We start from the raw sequence: 12,253 nt of genomic DNA, 5'->3' as shown, positions 1-12,253 counted from the left end.
ATAATAATAATAATTGATTGGATTTATATAGCGCCTTTCTAGACACACAAAGCGCTTCACATATCAGGGGAGGGAGGGGGAGGGAACTCAACTCATCCACCATGTATTTGTCAGGACAAAAGGAAACCATGAGAACAATCTAAACATGTGACTTACAGTACAGTATCTATATAGGAACAGGCATCACTGGCCAGCAAGTAAACAAACCATTGGAGGTAATAATGTAAAAAAAAAATAAACGCACACACTTATTCATCAATTTATTTTTGTCAACACAAAGCTTGGTAAGAATAACAATCCTGAATTAGCCTACTAATACCATGTAAAATATAAAATTTCAGAGTTGCAGCACAGCTCTGAGGAGGGGACTGACGATGAAGGGGCAGGTGCTCCCGCCAGCTTTCGTCGTGCCCGCTTGCAGTCCAGTGACGAAGGTGAGATATAAGCCATTTTAGAATTACAATTATTCATCTGATATTGAAAACATAAACTTTTTTCCCTCAAGAATGTATCATATTTTATAAACTCACTTTGACTACAGGGGAGGAGGAGGAGGAGGAGGAGGTGGTGGAGGAGGAGGAGGAGGAGGTGGTGACGACTGAGCGCGTGCGGGCATCTGCAGTTGGGAAGAGAGGGTCTTCAAGAGGTGAGAATCTATAGATACTTTACAGGAAATTCATGTCACGTATGCAGCCAGCTCATCTATAATAATAATAATAATAATATCAATTATTATTATTATTATTATTGTCAACACAAGGCTTCTAATTATTGGAAAAAAGACAGCTTTTTTACATATCACAATTGTCTGAAGAAAAACCTTTTATTTCATTTTTCAGCGGGCAAGCCTCGTCAGGAGGACTCTCCACGCTGGCATACTATGCCAGACTGGAGCCCCAAAGTCTTCCCCTTCACAGCAATGCCAGGTCCCAGGAATGCGGCTGCATCACTACAGTCAGACAAGCCGGCAGATTTCCTGGAGCTGTTCCTCGGTGATGAGCTGCTGCAGATCATTGTTCAGCAGACCAACATCTATGCTAAACAGTGCATCGCCGTGCTGGATCAGCTGCACATGCCCTACACCCGGGTAAACGCCTGGCAACCGCTGTCTGTGGGAGAGCTGAAGCGATTCCTGGGGCTCCTCTTCCTCACTGGCCTTGTCAAGAAGCCCAAGATTGCGGACTACTGGTCTCTTGATGTGGCGATGGAGACCCCATACTTCAGGAAGACAATGTCCCGCAACAGGTTCCAGCTGATATGGCGCTTTCTCCATTTCTGTGACAATGAGAGGGTCGATGCCACCGACCGGCTCCACAAAGTGCGGCTCATCCTTGACTTGCTCCTCTCCAAGTTCAAGGAAATGTACCAGCCCTCACAAAACATTAGTGTGGATGAAGGGATGCTGTTGTGGAGGGGGAGGCTACGTTTCCGTGTGTACAATCCGGCAAAACCGATAAAGTACGGAATAAAGAGCTATATTCTGTGCGATTCAGAAAACGGGTATTGCTATGCAATGAAACCCTACTGTGGAATTCACAGCACCCTACTCGACACCGTGCAGTTCCTCATTGCCGGCCTTGAGGGATATGGCTACCGTCTCTGGATGGATAATTTCTACAACAGCGGGACCGTGAGCCGACGTCTCCTCAGCCTCCAGATGCACTCAGCTGGGACACTCCGGGTGAAGAGGGGCGAACCTGCGTCCATCCGGCAGGTGACCATGTCGGATCTGCGAGTAGGTGAACGACTCGCTCGTCATGACGATGGGGTGATGTTCCTGGCATGGCGGGACAAGCGCATCGTCAGGATGATCTCCACCTTCCACCAGGATGTCATGAAGACTGTGGCGGTGAAAGAGAAAGGGCAAAGTGAACGGGTCCTGCAGAGCAAGCCAGCATGTGTTGTCGAGTACAACCAGTACATGAGTGGGGTTGATCGACTTGACCAGAAGATATCCTACTATCCATTTGTGAGGAAGACGTCCAAATGGAGCTCCAAGTTCGTGGTCTACCTCATGCAGATTGCAATGAGCAATGCATTTACTCTGTACAGGAAATGCAACCCCACGTCCAGCTGCAAAGTCCTCAAAGAATTCACCCTGTCTGTGGTGAAATCGTGGACGGAGGCGACATCTGCTTGCCCCCCCCCTCCTCCTCCAGCAGACGAGCCACCTCCTCTTCCTCCAGGAAGGACGCCAAGACACACACGCCAACGGTCAGCTTCCGTGAGGCAGAATGTAGACTTTGCGGGTCATGTGCCACAGCCGGTGAAAGTCCCGCCCACCAAGAGCAAGGCAAATCGGAAATGTGCGCACTGCGCAGCGAAGGGACACCGAAAGGAGACCAGATTTGTCTGCCCCCAATGTGACCATGTGCCTCTCTGCCTCTACCCCTGCTTTTTTGAGTATCACTCACAGTGATTGTTGTATCTTTATACAACAATCACTGTGAGTGATACTCAAAAAGAGACTAGATAACAGTACTATTATTATTCTATAGTTATTTATAGATTATTATTATATATATTATTATATATTATTATATATATTATTATTATATATTATATTATTATTATATATAGATAGTTATTTATAGATTATTCTATCCTATTCTATAGTACTACAGTACTATAGACTCGCCCCCACATCTCAAAGCAGCAGTTATAAAAGATCTGTATGTTTTGTGCTAACTCCACACAGGTCATCTGAATATGGCTGTCCGGACAGGGGGACGCCCAGAGAGGCCACGGCCCATTGTTTATAGTACGGTACAAGACAATAATATTTTCTATAACAGTGATGCTGATGTCATAACTGTCCTCAATGTCATAGGCTCGGATGATGTCATCGGTACAAGTGTCCAGTGATGTCAGCAGTGATGATGTCATCGCTCGTGACCTTTTTTTGCCTCCAATATACAGCATGTGTTCATTTCCAACTCCTGTGAAGGTTATTTTCAAGAAAATAAAACAATGCAGGAAATTTTGTGTTTGAATATTTTTATAATGTTACACAAAAAATGAAAGCTTAGAATGTGTAGTTTCATCCAGAAAAAGAAAAAAAGTTGATATCTTCTTTCTTTGTGGAAATATGGACTTCAATATCCAGCATGACCCCGTGAAAGTGAGCATTTTGATGTTAGACCAAGTGGTATACTAATATTTGTAGAAAATAAACAAAACATTATTTTGACATACTTTTTCCCGCAGGTAAACTAGACATTCTAACCTTTCATTTCAGCTATAGCATTTTGTTCAACTCAAAGGAGAATTCATTATTTGGCCTATGTTTACATAAAGTTGTCTTGATTTCCAACTATTTTGAAGGTCCATGTGAAGAAGATAAAACAGTGCAGGACATGTTGTGTTTTGAATATTGTTATTATGTTACACATCAAATGAAAGCTTTCAATGTGTAGTTTCATAAAAATAAAAAATAAAGTTGATATCTTCTTTCTTTGTGGAAATATGGACTTCATTATCCAGCATGACCCCATGAAAGTGAACATTTTGATGTTAGACCAAGCTGTAAACTAATGTTTGTAGAAAATAAACAACACATTCTTTTGACATACTTTTTCCCGCAGGTAAACTAGACATTCTAACCTTTCATTTCAGCTATAGCATTTTGTTCAACTCAAAGCAGAATTCATTCTGTCGCCTTTCTAACATAAAGATGTGATTATCTCAGAAACTAATTTCACCATGCTGTTTTCGGTCGAAAACACTCTTTTTCAGAGGGGTGTATTTCCAAAATGGAACAGTTTATAAACACACTTTTTTTTTTTTTATGAAACAGAAGGGTTCAAAGTTTCATTGAGGCTATTGGTTGTCCATATAAGAGGAACACAAAAAATGATATGGCTATATTAAAATGCATTGCGGCCTATGTGGCACAGTACAGCAACCTTTTGCCCAAGGGCCGTGGCACCCAAAGTGTTAACATTTCTTAAAATGCTTTATTAATTTTTTTGGGGTTAAAGATAATAATGAACATTAGGGCAAATATAATATTAAAAGCCAAATGGTTATTTTATGTTTCTTGGTGCTACAGAGCCTGAGATATGAAGGCTTTAGTGAACGCCGACCGCTCTGTCAACTTGTCCACAAAACCTCAGGTTTACAGGGGTTGCTTTCAAACATGCAGTAGGTTTAGAGTGCCGTTCTAGAGCCCGCGCTTAGGTATCAATGGATTAAAACCGCCCAAATCTCGTTTGCGCTGGCATTTTGGGGGCACAGATGATTTGGCACGGCTCTAACTTGCGCCTGCGACACTTGCCGCAAACGTTTTCCGCATCCCCGCCGAGAATTGCATCCCCACCATATTTCGGGGCTGTTTTAACTTAGAAAACAGGGAGGTCACGTCTACCCAGACAATTATATAATTTTTAAACAGTTAGGTTTCTGTATAAATCATTACAATATGCTCCCGTGAGGTGGGGATGCGTTTACGCCGGGCGGGCGGGGGTGCAAAACTCGGCATAACACCTGGACACTTGCGCGCTGCGGAATGCTATCGTTAAGGCACGCAAACAGGTGTGCAAGCGCAAATAGGGGATATCGCCTGTACCAAGATAGGGCCCTGCAGCCTGTTGCACCAGCTGAACGTAAGTTCTCTCTTAAGTTGCGGTGTAAAGTCCACACTAACTGCTACGTTCAAACTAGTTAGTTTGACACTAAAGTTGTGTCTTTGTTTAGTTGCACCACGGAGACGTAAGATACATCTTAACTAGTAGACCCTAAAGTCCATACTAACCAAAATAGTGTCGCGGAAAATGACGTTTTCACTTCCTGTAGCCAATCAGTGAAAAGCATGGTGGAAACGGTGTTTATTTACGGTTGTTTAATTAAGTGGAGTGAAAACAGTCAGGACATCTTGCCCACGGCAAATTAGTGCTTTCATATTTCATCGGTTACATGCCGCCACTCCGACGTGCTGCCAGTCCGACGTTCCGCCACTCAGAAATATCGCCACTCAGAAATATTGCCACTCAGAAATCCCGCCACTCCGATTGTCATAAGGTCCGCCACTCCGAACTTGATTTGACTTCCAGTTCACGTTCAGGCAGCTGTCCAGGGTGCTGAACCGGCCGGGTGTCAGATAAAGTAGGCTACTCGGGCGGAGCCGCGGCCTGCAGTAGATCTGTGATTTCTTGTGTCTATATAATATATCTGGTGTCTAAATATTAACCAAACCTGAACTGTGAACCAAACCGTAAAAGTTACATCTTTCCCAAAATCTACTTTGAATTAGGGTATGGATTAAAATCGTTTTTGTCAATAAATATTTTCGTTTGGACTTTTAAACTTCTGTAGTCTCTCTCTCTCTCTCTCTCTCTCTCTCTCTCTGATGCTGCTAAATGGGTTGCCTCGAATCCTCGAAATGATTGTGGAGCCCAACAAAATTAAAATAAAGACGTGTTGTTCTAACTCCACAATGTGCAAGTTAGTAATAGGCTATGTGTCTCTATAGGCGGGTGCGCACAACGCACACACCCTGCTTACGGCCGGGACACACATCTTGCGTCTACCTACATAGTGCGTGTGCGTGGCGTGATGGCTGCGGCTGGCACGCCCGCGGCATCCACACAGGCAGCGTGGCTGCTGCGTTGCAGCTGCTGCTCTGCTGTCTGTCTGCCAACTCTCTTCCTATAGAGTTTACCTTTTATTAAATTTGCCATAAACAATACAATGATGATTTTAACTGAAGATCGCTTGGGCTCACTTCAGAATCGAGGCAGTATTGATTTGTGTGTGTGTGTGTGTGTGTGTGTGGTGGGGAGGGGAGGAACGAAGCCACGTTGTAGCATATGTGGTTTTCAGAGGGCAGGAGAACTGCAGCTGTGAGCTCAGCTCATCCTCCCGTCTCAAATCAAAACGAGCCTTGATTGGCTGTGGCTGCCCCTGTAAAATATCATTTTAATGTCTATTTGTGTAGAGACACGCTAGAGACAGAAAAAATAGGCGTCGCTTCTATTCTCTAGGTGACGCGCGTCTCACGCCTCGCAAGACACGCGCCTGAGACGCGCGTCTGATGCCGGTGGTGTGGCTGCTGTAACCTGTTAACATGGGCGCCGAAATGAAAATCAACAGGTAACGCCACGCAGACGCCACACGCAGACGCACAGCAGACGCAAGATGTGTCCGGGCGTAGAGAGCAGCGCACACACATGCTGCAGAGACGCGCAGTGTGCGACTGAAATGTCTGCACTTTTGTGCCATATTCCACAATATCCAAACTTCGGAATGGCGGATCCTTTAGAAAAAATAGGAAGGGCCGACATTTCGAATAACGAAGGCAGGAATTTTCGTAATGGTGGGACCTATGAAAAAAAGGTGAAGGACCGGCAGTCCGAATAATGGAAGTTAACGTTGGGAGTGGCAGGGTTTCGGAAAGGCAGACAGTTACCGTCAAGGGGGGCGGAAGCTTCACTCTCATTCCCCATACACATCCTGTTCAACTCTTGAGGTGACAGAGCCTCGCAGTCTGTTAACTTACAGTGATTTGAAAACACCAACAGACTGATAACTTTTGTAAGTTACACAAGTCACTCAGACCCGAAACACCTTACGACCCCAGATAACATCACTGATGACGCGTCCCAGCGCATGCGGCAGTAGTGTATTTGAGAATATAGAATCCTGGCTTGCCTCTGGCCAGTGACACTTAGGAAAGACTAGGTGACAACCAAGTATAGTTTGGTGACGAGCTGGAGAGACAGTTGACGGCCGGAGAGACGGCAACCGGTACGGGATGGGATTAGCACCCCATCTTGGCTCTCTCGTGAGGGAGAAATCCACAAACGCTACGGATTAGCCTCCTGAAAATCTGCGCAAAGATCGGCGCGGCCTGGGGTCCTTCAGGCTAGAGCGAGGTGCTCGACGCAGGTAAATGACGTGCAGCGCACAGGCCCTCTTGAGGCGTCCTTGAGGCATCCTCTCAGCCTCTGGATTGCCTTTGCCACGGGATGGTCTGGTGAGACGAAGGAGGAGCATGGCCGGGAGTAACCCACAGAGCCTAGATCCTCCATGCACCGAAGGGCCAATACTGCGGCGTAGCACTAGCTCTATTGCAGCGGATTGGGCGTTCTCGCTTACCCCTCCCGCGGGCAACGTTGCAGACAGAGTAGTAAGGCTGATCCGTGAGCGGCTTCTGGGACACGAGTCGGGGTCTTAATTGGCCTCGGCTGGGTCTACTGGGCGAGGGTGTATGATGTTGACAGACCCGAAACACCTTACGACCCCAGATAACATCACTGATGACGCGTCCCAGCGCATGCGGCAGTAGTGTATTTGAGAATATGAATACTCTACACATCACAGTGCAGGTCCCACGGCAACCGTCCTTTGCAAAGATGTGACTCACCCAGAAGGGGCTATATCCCCCGTCACTGCTTCTTGACTGCAGTCATGTAGGCTACAGAAACACATGGGTGTGCTGCAAGCAGGGCACGGACCACTTGTAGTTTTTAAATCAGTTGTAAAGTTAAATCTCCGCCGATATGCAACGTGTTTTGTTTATTTCATTTTAAGCGCAGCTTTTTTACTGGAAACTGGATTTCTTGCAAATGAGGAGGGATAGGTGTAACTCACAGCGCTGGTACTCCTGATTCAGACCCAAATCAGAGTCGGAGCCAGAATCCGACCTCAACTGATACTGTAGACCCGCGTCAGCCCGTAAGTATTAGCAACTTAAGTAAGTAGTAAGTAGCGTTGCAGGGGGGGCCCCAATCATGGATGTATTGACCCCAACAGCAGACCCATCTTGTCTGCCTGTTCATTGTAACAGGGCGCTCTTGAAAATGAGAGCTTGCTCTCAGGAGCCTTCCCTGTATAAATAAAGGCAAAAGAAAAATGTCTGGGTGGGCACAGAGCCGTATAGAGGACACTAGGTGGGCATTGCCCACCTCTGCCCATAGCTATAATCGGCCCCGCGGCCAAAACACGTGGCTGTCAGTCACACAGCTTTGCATGCCAGCAGCCTGTGCGTTTAATGAATGGCAGACAAACATTGACTGGCGATCACACAGTTGTTGACCTTAGTGAGAATGTGTGCGTCCCTTTCTATGGAGCGCTTTGTGCTACAGTCATGACATGTAGAAGGCCCACTGGGTGCCCACCACAACTGTGAGTCACATGCGCTGCCTTCAGCTGCTATAAGCTCCTACTTCCTAATTTTTAGTTGAATACGACTTGTCATGCATTCAAGTGCCTTTGGTAGAAGTACTGATCAAATGTGCCCTGTTTATATTATATTATAATTATTATTATATGATACATATTACAGATGTTATAAATTTGTAATACTATAAAAAAAAATAGTTCTCTGTTGCCCCCCCCCCCCCCCCCTCAATTTCACACATTTTATTAGGACTCTATCATTTGAGTCTTACCATATTGTCCCAGCTCTAAAGGGAAACTCCAGCTAACCCTGGCTGGTTTCCCAACTGTTAACTGTGTTTAACTCAGGTGTGACATCACTCAACAGGGTTATTCCTAGTTCCCAGTGCAAATGGAATGCAGCATAAATGCTGAAGTTAGCCAGAGCTGTGTTAAACATGTGTTTATGTGTTTGTTTTCTCGCCAGTCCACAGGTCTGTTCGATGCTCTTCCCCTGGAGGTCCTGGAGGAGATCTTTATAAATGTCGCTCCCCATCAGGTCGTTGTTTGCCGGTTAGTGTGCCATGACTGGAGAGACTTCGTCGACAGTCAATTTCTGTGGCAGGAGAGATCTCGGAGAGAGCGCTATCACCTTCGCAACACAACCGAAACACCCGCAGACTGGAGGTTGTTTTTCTTTTTGTCCATGAAGAGACGGAATCTTCTAAAGAACCCCAGAGCAGAACGTAAGAATCCACAACACCAGCCTAACTGAACAGTCCCTGTGCAGTACTTGTACTGTACTGTGAGCACAGACAGCGCTCTAAGTAACCCATGGCTTTGTCCAAAGTGCCTTACAGCACCCTGGAGTGCAAACATTTTTAGTAGGTGGCACCAACCTTTAACCTAGGTCAGTGATACTCAACTTGTGGCCCGCGATGGAATTGCAAAAAAAAATTCAGTCTGGAATATGGAATATCTTTCAATAATCTTAGCTGCTAAATTGTCAAATACCGCCGTCTGCTTGCTACCCAGGGACTTATGTATGTACTTAACCTAACTAACTTAACCTAACGAACTATCCGGTGTGCACAACATTGTCAGACTAAACTCCGGCTGACACCCCAAAAACCCTCAATCCGCTAAACAATATACAAAATGTATATTGTTTGTTTATTAACTGGCCCCTGGCCTCCTATCATTTCACGAAAGTGGCCCCCGGGGAAAGCAAGTTGAGTATCCCTGACCTAGGTGGTGTTCGTTCGTGGCACGATTTATGGTGTGGCTGAAGTCAGAGCCATCTAGAACAGGGTTTGTCTGTCCCTACAAAAGTAGACCAATCACTGGGCATCAAACTGGCATGTAGCTCCTTTGATTGGTGAGAGCCCTGGCTACTGCGGCTCTATTGACATTGTGAATAGCGCTCCCCCCGACATGTGTAAACAACGAGCCAACTAAATATTCCCTCACATCCACATGATTGCATCCAACACTAGACTGTGTCTTGTCTCATATTGAGCTACACATGACCACTACAGTTGGATTCCTCGTATAAAACCACCTCCTTACTTTTTTTTACAGAAGAATTCCAGGGCTGGCAGATTTGGAAGAATGGTGGCGATAGATGGGGTGATATAAAAAATAAAAATAAACTCTCGTAACGGGACAAGCCCCGTCTTTTATTGTCACACGAACACCACAACACATGCATCACTGTCACTGGTCGGATGACGATGACGATCTGATCTTCTGCATGTTTTTAGTGGGGGGGTTATATACGGAGGAACCCCCTGGGGCAGCACGGGGAGAACATGCAAACTCCACACAGAGAGAAAGGCCCTTCCGACGAGATACCCCACCTGGGCAGTGGGCACTGAAGATATGGGGGGAACACAACCACAGCGCCCACAGTGTCCCAGGCGAGAATCGAACTCAGGACCTTCTGACTGTGAGGCGACAGCTCTACCACTGAGCCACCGTGCCCCATATGAATGATACATGGAGAATCGAGGGTTTGATGGTGCCACATCCAGATGAGACCATCCAGAAAGTCTTTGTGACCTCTAGCCAGTGAGTATGCAGCAGCAGAAGCACAGCAAATATTATGGCAACTGTGTGTTCATATACTGCCTTGGCTGTGGACAAGAACGTTTATTCTATTCTATTCTACGAGGCGCGCCCTATTGGCGTGTGTGTGTGTTGATCACTAAATGTTATTGCATCAGTCACAATCCTTGTTTGTGTGTGTGTGTGCCCATTATGATATTGTGTGTGTGTGTGTGTGTGTGTGTGTGTATGTGTGTGCCCCCCTATGACATCACTGATCAGTCTTGTCACAATGTATCCTTGTGTGTGTGTTTATGACATCACTGATCAGTCTTGTCACAATGCCTCCGCGTGTGTGTGTGTGTGCCCTTATGACATCACTTTTGACATCTTCGCTGATGACATCATCACTGATGACATCACATCATTAGCTAATTAGCCTAATTAAAAAATCCGGCTCCGTCAGCTCACCCACACGGGTGCCCTTTACACACCCTGAATGTTTCAGCCCGATCGCGTCGTAAAACGGCATAGCTGTGGCCAAACACAGAACTTGAAACAGACAGAGCCCACATCCTCATTTTGAGATATATAGATATATTCTATTCTATTCTATTCTATTCTATTCTATACTGCAATGCACTCAACACATGTTCTGTTGTCTTTAGAATGTGTAAGAAGTCCCAACTGATTAACCTGGTGAAAGAGGGCTATAACCCCTCATTTATGGACCAGTTCCAGCCTGATATCAAGATCTCGGATTGGTAAGAAAAATATCCTACTCTCACTGAGGGAAGCTTCACGGTCCAAATGCCGTTTGGTCATACTTTCCATTCGTCCGTCAGGGCTACTCCGCCGTCAGGGTGACTTTCCACCCCGAAAGCTTCGGGGTGACCTCTCAGGGCTACTTGACGGTGCCGTTTGGGGTCGGTGTCGCCAGGGCACCCTCCGACAGGGCTACCCCGTGCCACCAGGGACCCGCAGGGCATTCCCTATGCGCGGACCACCGGGGGCGCCATTGAGCCTCGCTTTGACCTAAAGCCCCGGGTTTGTTTTCGGTGGGCGGGTCCCAGGGTGGGGGCCACGCCCCTAATGCCACCAGGGCTACCCGGTGCCGTTTGGTCCCAGACGACTCCCCGCCCACCGGGGATGTCGCCCTTGGCCACGCCCCCATGCCCTGAGGGCTACCCGGTGCCGTTAGGGCAACTTTGTCCCAAACACCCCCCAAAGGGCGGGGGATGTCGCCCTTGGCCCCGCCCACATGCCCTGAGGGCTACCCGGTGCCCTCAGGGCCATTTGGGACAAAAATGCCCTAACGGCACCGGGTAGCCCTCAGGGCATGTGGGCGGGGCCAAGGGCGACATCCCCGGTGGGCGGGGAGTCGTCTGGGACCAAGTGGCACCGGGTAGCCCTAGTGGCATTAGGGGCGTGACCCCCACCTCTCTGGTCTATTGCAGGTTTACCATCCCCCGACATACAGCACACAAAGTTCCAGAGCTTTTAGCCTCTCCAGGCCCACATGCCCTGAGGGCTACCCGGTGCCGTTTGGGCAAATTTGTCCCAAAGACAAAGTTAGATAGTAAGTAGCCCTGATGGCACCTTTGGTTCAAAAGTAGCCCTGACAGCATGCCAGGTCGACTTTTGAACCAAAGGTGCCATCAGGGCTACTTATGCATGTGGGCGTGGTTTTGACTTCTGGTTTTTTGCCAGCTGAATCCATACTTCAGGAGGAGTTCCCACAAGAAATCTAAGCGCCTTTCCTCCATTCCCCTAGGAGTGATAAGCGATTGTTTTTTCAACGTTTTTAAAACATTGCTCCTCCCCCCTGCCTAGGGGGTGGGGACCCCCGGTCTTATTTTCACAGGGTGTACTCTCCTATAGGGGGGCTACAAGCTGGAACCAAAATTGGAGCGCCACGCCCACCAGGGGAGTTGATTGATAGCGAGCCCTTCAAACTGATGGAAGGTCTCAGGGTTGTACAGGCTGACAGCTACCATCAGTCAGAAAAGCTGTTTTCGCTTCTCTCAAAGTCGTCTTGTGTCATATAAGAAAATGCAGGAAAATTCAGTAATTGAAGCTAGCACGAAAACAACTGTTTGACTATGTACTA

General features: G+C 47.0%; 1 protein-coding gene across 1 annotated transcript; it reads left to right on the top strand.

The window, feature by feature from the left end:
• Window positions 1-285: 285 nt before the first annotated feature.
• On the top strand, window positions 286-10,911 carry LOC310782160 (piggyBac transposable element-derived protein 4-like; the record flags this gene model as incomplete). Its single annotated transcript, XM_083642850.1, has 5 exons — window positions 286-646; window positions 840-1,444; window positions 8,585-8,843; window positions 10,131-10,167; window positions 10,812-10,911. Exons 2-5 carry the CDS (start codon window positions 881-883, stop codon window positions 10,909-10,911), a joined length of 960 nt encoding a protein of 319 aa, XP_083498976.1. The 5' UTR covers window positions 286-646; window positions 840-880.
• Between the last annotated feature and the right edge of the window lie 1,342 nt (window positions 10,912-12,253).

Source organism: Poromitra crassiceps (assembly GCF_964638095.1).
Source record: "Poromitra crassiceps genome assembly, chromosome: 9".
In the NCBI taxonomy this organism is placed as follows: Eukaryota; Metazoa; Chordata; class Actinopteri; order Beryciformes; family Melamphaidae; genus Poromitra; species Poromitra crassiceps.
The sequence above is the reverse complement of the archived record's forward strand: the minus strand, read 5'-3'. Positions and strand labels throughout refer to the sequence as shown.